Below are 14,165 nucleotides of genomic sequence, written 5' to 3' on the forward strand. Positions count from 1 at the left end.
AAGTTATCTCATTAAATTATCACATGTTGCTCCAGATTTGTAAAATGACAAAGATGAGCCTTGAGAGTAGTGAATTTGTTTCTCTTTAAGTGATTTTTAATATAAAAATTGGGCTTCCTTGGTGGTTCAGACGGTAAGGAATCTTCCTGCAATGCAGGAGACCAGAGTTCAATCCCTGGATGGGGAAGATCCCCTGGAGAAGAAACTGGCAACCCATTCCAGTATTCTTGCCTGGAGAATTCTATGGATGGAGGAACCTGTCAGGCTACAGTCCATGGGGTCACAGAGTCAGACAGGACTGAAGTGACTTAGCACGCACACTGGTGTAGTATATATGCGTATATGTGCATTATATAAGATATTTTATTATATTTACATGGACTGAGCGACTAACACTTTCATGTTCAACATAAAAAATAATCCTGAAAAATCTGCCCCTGCCTGTTTCATGTCCTATTAATGTCCAGTCAAAACAGATCACAACAGACTAGTACAGTCACTTCAACTGCTAGAACCCAAAGTAGGAATTGACTACCTGTGCTTTTGCACAAACTTTGGAAAGAATTTTTAAAGTTTATAATTTAAACTTTAGTCCATAAATATGTTGTATGAAATCTTGACCCTGCTTGGGAATTTGCATTCATAAATCAGGACATTAATTGTACTTAAACAAATGGTTTTTAAATGAATTTCCCTTAGTGTAATTTACATAGAGCTTCCCTTGTGGCTCAGTGGTAAAGAACTTGCCTGCCAAGCAGCAGACGCTGGTTCGATCCCTGGGTTGGGAAGATCCCCTAGAGAAGGAAATGGCAACCCAGTCCAGTATTCTTGCCTGGAAAATCCCATGGACAGAGGAGTCTGGCAGACTACAGTCCTTGGGATCACAAAGAGTCAGACACAGCTGAGCACGAACACACACATATGTAGCTCAGATAATTCTTCATTTCTTAAATAATGCAGATGATTTAATGTAAATTTTAAACTAAAGTATGCATGTGCTAAGTTGCTTTAGTTGTGTCTGACTATTGCCTATATATTTAACCCATTTTTTAATTAAAATATGTCTTCAGTCCACATGGACTTTTTCTTTTTTTTTCACATGGACTTTTTAAACTTAATCTCTTCTGTGAAGCCTTTTACCGTACACTCCCCATCAGGCATGGTTGATTATTTACATCTCTGTTTATCCAAACAGATGCTGCATACACCTCAAAGTATTACATTTACCACACTGTCCTGTAATTTAAGTGTCTGTCTCCATGAGGAGACTGTGAGCAACTTGAGGACAGGGAATATATCTTCCCAGTGTTGCATCTATAGTGTCAACTATGATGCCTTCACATGTGGAAGACACTCTACAAACCTTTCTTGCCTAAGTGTAACTGATGGATCAGTGACCACTTTATTGTACAACTGGAACTTTTAACTTTCCCTAAAACCAAATTTATACAATTTTCTTCACAGATAATTTGTTAAGAATGACATTCTTTCTTTTGGTTATTCTCAAATAAAAGTGATGTTTATTAACATAGAAACAATTGAATGGTACATATTTTTATCACCTATACAAGTTTTCATATACAATTATATTTTAAATTTATTTTACGATCATATGAAACATACTTTTAAAACATAAGACATATAATTTGACAAATATATTCTCAAACAGTATAAATGTTTAACATGGTAATGAGCCAACTTTGAGAAGAAAGTTGCTACAAAGCTAAGGCATGTGATTGCTTTTGAATGATTTTTTGCAAAATTTTGATTATGTATTGCATACAAAGGAATGCAAGTGAAACACAGGTTTGATATTTTTCTTTTGTTTCTTTTTTTTCTCTTTGAAACAATGATAAGATTCCTTCTCATACTTAATCTAAAGATGAAAGATTTTCAAGAATTCAAAAGGAATGACATTTATTTTTAAAGGAAGAATATCCTTTAGTTCTGCAACCTTAAGGACTGTAAGCTCCACACTACACGGTGAAAGTGAAAGTCGCTCAGTCGTGTACGACTCTTCGTGTCCTACTCTTTGCGACCCCAGGCACGGTAGTCGGCCAGGCTCCTCTGTCCATGGAATTCTCCAGGCCAAAATACTGGGCTGGGTAGCCGTTCCCTTCTCCAGGAGATCTTCCCAACCCAGGGACTGAACCCAGGTCTCCCGCATTGCAGGCGGATTCTTGACCGTGTGAGCCACCAAGAGTACCTCTGGAAAAGGTAATGATAACAAACCACAGAGATTCAAGTCACTCCTCCGAGGAGCCTAGAGAGGCCCAAGAAATGCCCCGAGGGGAGGGCACCGCGGGGAGCCGGTGACGCACTTCCGACTCTGGCTGTTAGTAATTTTTTGTCGCGGGATTTGACAGCTTCTAGGTAGGGGAGCGGTTTCTGGGTAGGAGGAGTCTGGGAGGGGGCCCGGGGAGGTGGGATCCTTTTAGGACCCGACAGTCGGCAGCCGCTTCTTTGGGGAGATCGGATGTGTTCTGCGGCTTTTTGCTGGGTTTGCTGTCACCTCAGCTGAAGGTGGAACTCCGGGAAAGTGCGCACGAGTGGGAGAAGGATGAGTTGGAGCTGGACCGCAAGTCAAAGCAGGGGCGCCCCTCTGGCCCTAGGTGATGGACTTCGGACAGTGAAAGTGGAGGAAGACTCCCCCGGAAGTGGGGATTCCCACCGGCCCGGGGACTGTCCGGATCGCGAAACTTCCCGATGTCATTTTAGGCAGTTCCGTTATCAGGAGGTGGCCGGACCCGAAGAGGCGCTGAGCCGGCTCAGGGAACTTTGTTGTCGATGGCTGAGGCCCGAGGTGCACTCAAAAGAGCAGATCCTGGAACTGCTGGTGCTGGAGCAGTTCCTGACCATCCTGCCTCAGAAGCTCCAGGCCTGGGTGCGGAAGCACTGCCCGCAGAGCGGGGACGAGGCGGCCACCTTGGTGCGGTCTCTTCAGAGAGAGCCTGCTGGGACCTCACGCCAGGTGAGAGGTAAAAGTGTTCTGGGAGTGGGGATGGAGGTGTGAGGGATGCTATGGGTTTCAGAAGTTCTTTACTTCCTTATTACATTTTGCGTGAACTTTAGGATGTGCATGAAAGAAACAGTCTTTCTTTTGTAGGAAGCGGTGACAAATAAATCCGTCCAGGAAGAGGTCCTTGAGTTGTAGACCTTTCCGCACAAAACCGGCACAGAAGTATTGTTTACTCAGTGTAAAACACCCTCGTATCTAACTAGATTGTTTGGGAAAGAAAGATGTCAAGGTGGAAAGTGTCCTTAAACGATGTATAAGAACAGAGTTCCCCACTACTTTGAATGTGAGCATCCTTTTACTTTTTAACGGTTTGAATGACTTTCTCCCTCCTCCCTCAATTGATAATGATACTGCAGAACAGGAAGAGAGGCCGGAAATGGAGTTAATAATTGACCCTGCCTACATGATGAAGCCTTCATAAAATCACAAGAGTATGGGGTTCAGAGAGCTTCCCAGTTGGTAAGCTCATCTACTTAAGTGGGAGGGTAACACAGCCCTGCCCCCATCCCACCTCCAAAAGGAGAGAAGCTCCTGAGCTTAGGACCCCCCCACCCCCAGACCTTGCCCAATGCATCTCTTCCATCTGAGTGTTGCTGACATATATTCTTTTATAATAAACTGGTAATCTAGTACGTAAAATATTGTCTTGCCTTCTGGAGTCACTAGCAAATTAATCGAACTCAAAGAAGAGTCTTGGAAACTGCCAATCTATAGCTGGTTGGTCAAAAGCAGGTACATAGGTGACAGCGTGGACTTGGAATTGATGTATGGAGGAGAGGAGCAGTCTTGTAAGACAGCTGTTAACCTGTGGGATCTCACACCACCGCCAGGTCGGTGGGGTCAGAGTTGTTAAACTGTAGGAAGCCCACCAGCTGCTGCCGCATAACTGCTTGACCTGTGGAAATGCACACATCTGGTGTCGGACGTGATATCGTTGTAGTGAATATTCAGAGTACTCAGAGCAGAGGAGACACACAGGAAGGTGGTTTTCCTTTACAAGGAGAGGAGAGAGAGGCTCAGGGAAAACAAATAATTACTCCTGTTGGTGAGGTACCTTCCTCTGAAGATAAATCTTTGTATCCATGTCACGCAAGAGGAAATAGTGTCTGAGAGCCAGCACTGGAACTGGGGACTTCGGTTAACCTGTGTATTTTGAATCCATATCAGGTTTCTGTTTTGATAAATCAGAGTGCGTGTATGTGTGCTCAGTTGTGTCTGACTCTTTGCGACCCCATGGACTGTAGCCCGCCACGCTCCTCTTGGCCATGGGATTTCCCAGGCAAGAATACTTGTGGGTTACCACTTCCTTCTCCAGGGGATCTTCCCAATCCAGGAATCAAACCCATGTCTATTGCATCTCCTTCATTGGCAGGCAGATTCTTTACCACTAGCGTCACCTGCGAAGCCCGATAAATCACAGCAATATAACTCAAAGGAGTATTTTGCTCTTCCCTCAAATGAGTGTAGACAGTCCACAGAAAGGCTTTTCAGGGTTGCAGGAGAATGCCTGCTTCTGTCTTTGGTCACTTTGCAACTCCCACATCAGTACAAGGCTCACTGATAAAGACTCCCTCAGTCATTACTTGGTTTCTCAGGGCCTGTGGTCTCTTCTCTGAATCCAGCCTCATGCCGGCACTGCTGGTGACACCATGCTGGGATGGCAGGTGCTGAGGGGAGGTCTCATGTTGTTACAGGGGTTGGTGACAGTCCAGGATGTGGCCGTGTCTCCAACCTGGGAGGAGTGGGAGCGTCTGGGGCCAGCACAGAAGCACTTCTTCAGGGAGAGTGCACCAAAGGATCATGGGAACTCAGTCTCACCAAGTAAGTGCTGGGCTCCGCCTGTCTCCAGCTGGGTGTGACTGGTGGAGGGCTTGCTTCGGAAAATCCCTGAGCCGGGCTGCCATTCACAGAGATTGAGAGCCTTCAAGCCCCTTTTGTGACTGAGGCAAGATCTTTCTGTTCTATGTTGTCAGGTGACAGAGTCAGCTTGTCATATGGTGCATATATTAACAGCCATAGCACCAGCTAAAGCTCTGTGCACCCCCCCTCGAAAGCTATCCCCTCACTCCTTCTCCAGAAGTGACCAATATCCTGATTTACCATTTCTATGCTTGTTGTATATTCTTTGTACATATACATGTAGCCACAGGGAGTATGTATTATATGTAAATATATATAAACATGTAAACATATATAGTATTTTGACATGTTTTTATGGTATATATACGTTGTATTACTGTATGGTTCTTTTCACCTTGCCTTTTTTCTCCACATCACATTTTTGGGATTTTTATCCATGTTGATACATGTAGCTCTAGTTTATTCCTTTTAACATCTCTATATATTTCATCCTAATATTCACTTATCCATTCTGTCAACAGATGTTAAGGCTTCTAGTTTTTCACCATTACACAGAGTATTATGCCATTCATTCTTGTCTGTCTCTCCCTGTGTTCTTATGAAGTGGGGTTAGGGGAAGAGAGATGGGTTGGTGGGTGCAGGCACAAGTATAAAAGGAAAGAAACAGGACTTGTATAGGTAAGCACATTTGACGGGTTAATTAAAATAATTTAACTTCAGGAGTGGTTTCATAGAGAACATGAAAAGGGCTTTGGGGGGGTTGTTTCTCTGCTAGTGCTTTCTTAATCATTCCTGCCAGGGGATGAAATGTCAGCAACTCGCATTTTAATATTTCAGGTTCGGAAACCAGAATTGAGAGCAAAGAGTTGATTCCAAAGCAAGAAATTCTAGAAGAAGTGGAGCCTCCAGGGCAGCTACAAGGATTTCAGGAGAAGGCCCCCCTATCTTCTGAGTGTGGTGACACCCAGCAGGACAGGGGAGAGAAGCCCTTGGGAGACCCCTCATCGCTGAAATGTGACGATTCTCCTGCAGATCAGGGAGTCACCCACATCTCAGATCTCAGGAACGGCCCCAGGGAAGAAGATGTCAAAAACAATGAATTCAGGACCAGTGCCGAGAGTTCAGACTTTGTTCCTGGTCAGTACATCCCAACAGCAGGGAGACCCGTCACTGCGGATGAATATGGGAACAACTGCCAGCACAGGTTAGATATGGTGAAACCTCACGAATCTCTCGACAGTGAGGAAAATCGCCATCATTCGGGCCTGTTTGAGACTCAGAAGTGGTTCCATAAAGAAAGGCCTTACACATGTGACACCTGTGAAAAGAGCTTCAAACAGCGTTCCGACCTCCTTAAACACCATCGAATCCACACCGGGGAGAGGCCCTACGGGTGTCCTGTGTGTGGGAGGCGCTTCAGTCAGAGCGCGACCCTCGTTAAACACCAGCGGACACACACTGGAGAGAAGCCCTACACCTGTCCCAAGTGTGGGGACAGCTTCCGACAGAGCTCACACCTCAGCCGGCATCAGAGAACCCACCTGAGGGAGAAGCGCTGCACATGTAAGGAGTGCGGGGAGACCTGCCGCACCTCCGGTCGTTTTAGACACCAGAGGACACACGAGGGGGAGCGACCCTACACGTGTGAGGAGTGCAACAAGAGCTTCAAACGCTGCTCCGACCTCTCCAAACACCAGAAGATCCACACCGGGGAGAGGCCCTACGGGTGTTCTGTGTGCGGGAGGCGCTTCAGTCAGAGCGCGACCCTCGTTAAACACCAGAGAACTCACACCGGAGAGAAACCTTACAGATGTCTGGTCTGTGGGGACAGCTTCAGACAGAGCTCACACCTCGTCCGACACCAAAGAATCCACAGAAATAAAGTGCCATCATTTTGACCTGCTTCTTCATGAGTCGTTTTATTCCCTTCTCTCTTTCCCTCCTTCTCTTTCTCTCTCTTTCAGAAACTATGTTCTTTGGAGTATTTCAGTAATCATGGATTGTATTGCCTTTTGGCATCACACCCAAGACAGACTGAGTTCAACTATTCTCAGGGTGCCCTTTGAGAGCCTGTTGCCCTGAAGGAGGAGGGTCTGAGTCAGGAGCACCTCCCTCTCCCCAGAACACACTTTCAGCAAGAGCGAAGGTGACCCGTCAGAGTTCTGCCCTTGTCACTCTTCGGGGGCCTGCACTTTTGGACCAAACCTTTTTTTTTCTTTTGAACTTTTTATTTTGTATTGGGGTATAGCTGATTAACGATGTGATTGTTTCAGATGAATAGTGAAGGGACTCAGCCATGCATATACGTGTACCCATTCTCCCCCAAACTCCCCTCCCATCCAGGCTGCCACGCACCATTGAACAGAGAGAGTTCCGTGTGCTATACAATAGGTCCTTGTTGGTTACTCATTTTAAATATAGCAGTGTGTACATGACCTTCCCAAACTCCCTAACTATCCCTCTCTGCCAGTAACCATAAGTTTGTTTCATGTCTGTGAGTCTCTGTTTTATGAGTAGGTTCAAAATATTTTTTTAAATGAAAGTGAGTCTTTTTTTTTTTTTTTTTTTAGTACCGATGTTCTCCATGGGATTTATTTACTTCTTTAGAAATGTGGCATCTCAGTGCCCTGACCAGAGATCGAACGCACAACCCCTGCATTGGAAGGTGAAGACATAACTGCTGGACCACCAGGGAAGTCCCTATTTATATACTTTTGAACTGCCAAAACACATGGACCAGTTTATTGTGAAATACTGCCAACATACAGGCAAGCATAGAATAGAACAATTTTAAAGAACGTTCACAAATACCCCACACAGATGAATCAATTCTTGAGTAGGACATATTTGCTTCATATCATTTTTAAGGAAATAACACACTTGTAATAAATGCCATGTACACTCATGAGCCCTCCCTAAACCCATTCCCCCCACCTTCAAGCTGGCTTAATACCCAAGAAGATGACATGTCTGTAGTTGTCCAGCATCACGTCCCTATAGAGGGCCTTCTGAGCCCAGTCCGACGTGTCCCACTCTTGCCTGGTGAAGTACAGAGCCACGTCCTCAAAGGACAGCAACCCCTGGAAACAGAGACTCATTATAGCTGCAGCTCCTACCACAGCTCTGCGGGCCGCGGTATCATTCCTGTCCTACAGCCATGACATCCAGTTCATCAGCAGACTCGGAGCTCAACTCGTCTCCAACCCTCAGGTCACACATGTTCTTTCTTCCATGCTAGAGTCACACATGTTCTCTCTAGAGGGACACATGGTCAGTGTGTGAGGCTTCTCTGGCCGTTTGGTCTCTGCTGTGTTCCCTCAACTCTACTCTGGCAGCACAGACAACAGGAGAGTGGACGGGTGTGGCTGTGACCCCATAAAACTGCTCCCGGGTCCAGGTGAGCTTGCCGACCCTGCTGTGTGCACTCCCACCTTCCTCATCACGCGGTTCTTCTGCCCAGTTCTCATATGAAAGAGACGGCGCCCTCCCATGGGGATACTGAGAATGAGGCAGCGTGCGGGCTGCTCCCGCAGGGATGGACAGGCTACTGGGACTCACCAGGCAGGCAGAAGCTGCCAGGCTGGCTGTCATGGGCACCACTACCTGCCAGGCCTGAAGGGGGAGGAAGGGAGGGGTCACTGAGATCCAGAAAGTTGTTGGAGGAGCAAGACTGGAGCCGGGGCCTCAGGGGAGGCAGCCCAACAGGAGAGGCTGTGGATAAACGTCCAGAGACCTTCCCTGTGTGGTCCTCACCCCTCCTCTCCTCTCCCCCTGGGCCCTGAAGTCATTCTCTCTCATCTCCTCCAGGGTCTTAAGCAAATGAGTCTTTTTCCTTTTCCCCATTGTGATATTGTGATTTAAATAAGAAATATATATTTGGTCTTCCTGCCTGTTTCTGGCACAGAGTTCCTAAAGTGCTTGGAATTTCTTAGGGAATAAGTGCAGAGGAGCATCTTTTAATATTTGGGCTTTTCTCTTTGGTTTTTTATTTATTTTTGGCTGTGTTGGCTCTTCATTGCTGCACATGGGCTTTCTCTAACTGAGGCAAGCAAGGGTTACTCTTTGTTGTGGTGTGCAGACTTCTCATTGCAATGACTTCTCCAGTTGCAGAGCATAGGCTCTAGGTGTGCAGGCTCCGTAGTTGTGGTACACGGGATTAGTTGCTTCACAGCATGTGGGATCTTCCTGGACCAGGGATTGAATCTGTGTCCTATGCATTGACAGGAGGATCCTTATCCACTGTGCCACCAGCCATCAGGGAAGTCCTCCTCGGTTTCTGAAGTAGCTGCACAGCCACACAGGTGAGAGAAGCGTCTTGTTATCATGATAAATCCCTCAACATCTGAGTTTTATGTTAATGAGGAAAACGAAGGATACAGCTAGTTGCCAGGGCCAAGGCATGTGAGCAAGTTAGAACCTTCACCCCTAGCACCTGAGGGGAGGGAACAGGCTGGGGTTCAATCAGTCCCCAGAGGCCAATGACTTGGCCCATAACACCTATGCAACGAACCCCCATAAAAATGCAGACACTGGTTGCTGAACTGCTGGAGGTGCTGGGGGCGTGCCCGGAGAGGGTTGGAAGCGCTACTGCCCTGCCCCCTGCATCCTGAGCATCTCTTCCCTCTGGCTGATCCTGAGTTCTATCCTTTTACAATGGAACAGTGGTAAGTAAACTGTTTTTCTCAATATTTATTTCTTTGGCTGCTGTCAGATCTTAGTTGCAGCAGGTGGGATCTAGTTCCCTGACCAGGGATTGAATCCAGGTCCCCTGAACTGGGAGCTGGAGGTCTTAGCCACTGGACCATCAGGGAAGTCTCTAAACTGTTATTTCTGAGTTCTGTGAGCCACTCTAGCAGATCAGTGGAATCTGGTCAGGGAACTAAGATATACCACATGCCTCCGAGTAACTTAGCTCTGATGGGTGCCACATCAAAAGATCCTGCAAGCCATAACTAAGACCTGATGCAGCCAAATACATTTTTTTTAAGTAGTATGCATTCTGAAGTTGTTGTATATTCTATAAAGTATTTTATATATGTCAATCAATTCAAGATTGTAGACAGTGTGGTTCAGATATTCTATGTCTTTAATATTTTGTCTAGTTGTTCTATCAACTTCTGAGAATGGAGTGTTAAAATTTCCAATTATAAAAAAAAAAATTTCCAATTATAAAATTGCACACTTTTCTATTTTTATTTAGTTCTGTCAGTCTTTACTTTGTGATTTTGGAGGGTGTGATATTAAGCACATAATATATTAATAACCCAGAATTCTAAATTTTATGTGTAACACTAAAATTGCATTCATAATTGTGACCTAATTACACATTAAACAATTACTCACCTTGGTGAATTGATCCTTTCATCATCATAAAATCCTTCTATATCTAAGATAATATCCCTGTTCTTAAATTCTGTTTTATCTGATATTAATATATCCATTCCAGCTTTTTATGATTAGTGTTTTCATTGTATATCCTTTTTCATCTTTTGAATTTTCTGTATTTAAAGTATCTTTTACATAAATCAAACCAATGTTTTCTTAACTCAGTCTCCCAAATGAGACCTAATCAAACTTACAAGCTTTAGCAAAGCAAACTATAAGGAAAATGAAAAGACTAATATATAGTTTTTGTAAATTATGCAACTAAGGGCTTACTTTGCAAAATATACAAACAGTTCAAACAACTCAATAACAAAATACCAGTCAACCCAATCAAACAAATGGGCAGATGATCTAAATAGACATTTCTCCAAGGAAGACATCCAAATGGCCAACAGGCACATGAAAAGACGCTCAACATTGTTAGTTGTAGAAACATTTAAGCCAACACTACAATGAGGTACTACCTCACATCAGTCAGAATGGCCATCATTGACCAGCCTACAGAGAATTTCCTGGTGGTCCAATAGTTAGGGCCCTGCACTTCCACTGCAGGAGGCAGGGGTTCGATTCCTGGCCATAGAACTAAGATCCTACCTGCCTTGGGGCAACTAAGCCCATGTGCCACAACTAGATTCTGTGCACTGTGATGAAAGATCCCACACATCTCAGTGAATACACTGTGTGCAGCAGCTAAGACCCAGTGCAGTCTAATTAATTAATTTAGAAAGATGATGTTATTAGCAGGAGAAAGATAAAGCAGAAACAAGGACACAAAGAGCTCTTGCGAGCTAATGGAGATTGTTAATATCCTTTTGGCTGCCTGTAACCCTCCTCTCTCATTGAGTTGATCCTTGTGCAGAAAGAATCTCAATCAGTGGTACTTTTCATCTTGGTTGCACACTGATTAACCTAAGAATTTTTTTAATTAACTTACTTATTTTTATTGAAGTATAGTCAATTTATAATGTGTTAGTTTCTGGTAGGCAGCAAAGTGATTTGGTTATATATATATATATATATATAAATTCTTTTTCAGATTCTTTTCTGTTATAGGTCATTATAAAATATTGAGCATAGCTCTCTGTGTGACACAGTAGGTCCTTTTTGTTTACCCATTATATATATAGTAGTTTGGATATGTTATTTCCAAATTCCTAACTTATCCCACTCCCGGAACTTTTCCCTTTGGTAAGAAGAAGTTTGAAAAAAAAAAAGAAGAAGTTTGTTTTCTTTGTCTGTGAGTCTGTTTGTTTTGTAAATAAGTTTATTTGTATCATTTTTTAGATTCCACATATAAATCATATTTGTCTTTCTCTGTTTGACTTACTTGCTGCTGCTAAGTCACTTCAATCGTGTCCGACTCTGTGTGACCCCATAAATGGCAGCCCACCAGGCTCCGGTGTCCCTGGGATTCTCCAGGCAAGAACACTGGAGTGGATTGCCATTTCCTTCTCCATTGACTTACTTAATTTAGTATGATAATCTCTAGGTTCATCTTATGCACGTATGCTAAGTCACTTCAGTCATGTCTGACTCTTAGTGACCCTTTGGACTGTAGCCCAACAGGTTTTTCTGTCCAAGGGATTCTCCAGGCAAGAATACTGGAGTGGATTGCCATGCCCTCCTCTAGGGGATTTTCCCCATCCAAGGATCGAACCCCCATTTCTTATATCTCCTGCATTGGCAGGCAGGTTCTTTACCACTAGTGCCACTTGGGAAGACCAATATTTGGAGGTCTGTACAATCAGGAGATAGTGCATAATTATTTCATCAATTCACTGCCTTATATTCATCATGAATTTCTCCATGTTGATGAAAGGCTGAACACATACTGAAAGTTTTCTCACATTTCTTATATTTGTAGCATTTTTCTCCTGCATGAATTTTCTGGTGTTGAATAAGAGAAGAACTCTGGCTAAAGGCTTTGTCACAATCATTGCATTTATATGGTTTCTCTCCAGTGTGAGTTCTTAGATGCTTTGTCAGGGATGAGCTCTGGCTGAAGGCTTTCTCACATTCTTTACACTTGTAAGGTTTCTCTCCAGTATGAATTCTCTGATGTCTTATGAGAGCTGAGCGGTCACTGAAGGCTTTCCCACATTCATGACATTTGTAAGGTTTCTCCCCAGTGTGGGTTCCTTGATGTTGAATAAGAGCTGAACAGTAACTGAAAGCCTTCCCACATTCACTACATTCATAGGGCTTCTCCCCTGTATGAGTTCTCTGATGTTGAGTAAGGCCTGACCTGTCACTAAAGGCCTTCCCACACTCTTTACACCCATAGGGCTTTTCTCCAGTATGGACCCTTTGATGTTTAATAAGGGAGGAGGTGTCATTGAAAGCTTTCCCACACTCTTTACATTTATAGGGTTTCTCTCCAGTGTGTATTCTATGGTGCTGGATGAGGTACGTGCTTTGGTTGAAGGCCTTTCCACATTCATTGCACTCATAGGGCTTTTCTCCAGTATGAATGATATGATGTTGAATAAGGGCTGAACGGTGACTGAAAGCTTTCCCACATTCATTGCACTCATAGGGTTTCTCTCCAGTGTGGATTCTCTGATGCTGGATAAGGGATGAGCTCCGGGTGAAGGCCTTTCCACATTCAGTACATACATAGGGCTTCTCTCCTGTGTGAATCCTCTGATGTAGGATAAAAGCTGAGTAGTAGTTGAAGGACTTGCCACACTCACTGCACTTCCAAGGCTTTTTCACTGAGTAAATGTTCTGATGTTTAATTGGGTTTGAACTTTCCCCTATTTCAGTACAATCCTCCATAGGGTTTCTCTTGTGCTTAATTACGACTTGCCTTAAATCTTTCTTCTGATTTCCTTGCTGCCTTTCTAACATGCCTCCATATTCCCAGGTTTTTATCCATCCGGAGTCCCAGGAATCATCCTTTATAAGTCTTTCTATTATCAGCTCCCTTTCTGATGATATTCCTTCAGAAACTTCCTGCATTGAAAGGGACACTTTAGTTTCAGGTGTAGATTCAGAATCTGAAATAAATAAAGAGTACAAATATTTGTGTTCTCTGTGTGGAGAGAAAGAAAACGGCTGAGGTAGCAAGAAGTTAAAGAAAATTAAATTGATGTCCTTTAAAAATGTTTGTTTGAATGTTCTCAGAAAAAGCCTCATGGCAATGGCAGGTGACAAAGTTTCAGTGAATAACAGAGATGGGAAAATGATGAAGATGAAGCACAATACAAGGTCAGACAATGATGATGCTACACCTGAAAGAATGGAAAACTGAACAGACTAGCCAGGGAAGAAGATAAGCAGGCAGGATGAAAATAAATGTCAACAAAATAACTGAGGAAGTGGGTGGGTGGGGGGATGAAAACACAGGTCGAGACTGGGCAGTTTTGAAAAAGTATTGAACAAAAAAATCACTTACATGAAGACATATATTAGAGACAACCATATTTGATTTTTTAAATCATTATCTTTAGTCCTTTTTTAAAAGCAGATTTTTTTGTTTGTTTAGCGTATGCTTTCCCTATGATTTTGTGTCTCCACTAACCACTGCCCCCTCCTTCCCTCCCTTCTTTCCTTCCCTTCTTTTCTTCCTCCCTTCCTTCTTTCCCTCTCTCTCTCTCACCTCTCTTTCTTCCTTCCTTCTTTTATTGCCAAAGTCAAATTTATCAGATTTTGGACATCATCTCCTCACACACTTGCTCCTGACTCACCACAGTCTGGCTTCTCCCCCCACCACTCAGTTGGAATTGGTCTCACTGAAGTCACTAACCATTTATATGTCACCTAAATCTAGTGGATCCTTTTCATCTGTAGATCACCCGGGCTCCTCAACAGCACTTGACACCATGTGCTCCTCCTTACAACATTTTCCTGGTGCTTTTCTCCCCATCTTTATTGAGATAGAATTAACATACATTGTCTC

General features: G+C 43.8%; 2 protein-coding genes across 6 annotated transcripts in view; one reads left to right on the forward strand and one right to left on the reverse strand.

Moving 5' to 3' along the window:
• ZKSCAN5 (zinc finger with KRAB and SCAN domains 5) overlaps positions 1-14,165 on the reverse strand; it is a 40,837-nt gene that overhangs the window by 17,783 nt on the left and 8,889 nt on the right. For 2 of the 3 annotated variants that reach the window (XM_061153612.1, XM_061153613.1), the window contains one exon: positions 11,446-13,263. In XM_061153612.1, the coding sequence (XP_061009595.1) occupies positions 12,035-13,263 (1,229 nt within the window). In that variant the 3' untranslated portion in view covers positions 11,446-12,034. Of the gene's footprint in view, positions 13,264-14,165 lie in introns of those variants that run through there. The other variant, XM_061153614.1, reaches the window with a different exon arrangement.
• On the forward strand, positions 1,672-6,782 carry ZNF394 (zinc finger protein 394). Of its 3 annotated transcripts, none has more exons than XM_061153629.1 (3): positions 1,672-2,217; positions 2,719-2,971; positions 5,717-6,782. In XM_061153629.1, the coding sequence occupies exons 2-3, from the start codon at positions 2,788-2,790 to the stop codon at positions 6,775-6,777; spliced, it is 1,245 nt and encodes a 414-aa protein (XP_061009612.1). In that variant the 5' UTR covers positions 1,672-2,217; positions 2,719-2,787; the 3' UTR covers positions 6,778-6,782. The 3 variants fall into 3 exon arrangements, with proteins under 3 accessions (XP_061009612.1, XP_061009613.1, XP_061009611.1); XM_061153630.1 differs by lacking the exon at positions 1,672-2,217 and adding an exon at positions 2,316-2,373; XM_061153628.1 differs by lacking the exon at positions 1,672-2,217 and adding an exon at positions 4,714-4,840 and having other exon boundaries at positions 2,388-2,971.

The sequence above is a fragment of the Dama dama genome, chromosome 10 (genome assembly GCF_033118175.1).
Source record: "Dama dama isolate Ldn47 chromosome 10, ASM3311817v1, whole genome shotgun sequence".
NCBI classification, from domain to species: domain Eukaryota; kingdom Metazoa; phylum Chordata; class Mammalia; order Artiodactyla; family Cervidae; genus Dama; species Dama dama.

Coding starts and splice junctions, on each gene's coding strand:
- ZNF394 (XM_061153628.1), top strand. CDS start 2,561: ATGAGTTGGAGCTGGACCGCAAGTCAAAGCAGGGGCGCCCCTCTGGCC. Junction 2,972..4,713: donor CTGCTGGGACCTCACGCCAG/GTGAGAGGTAAA, acceptor ATGTTGTTACAG/GGGTTGGTGACAGTCCAGGA. Junction 4,841..5,716: donor TGGGAACTCAGTCTCACCAA/GTAAGTGCTGGG, acceptor TTAATATTTCAG/GTTCGGAAACCAGAATTGAG.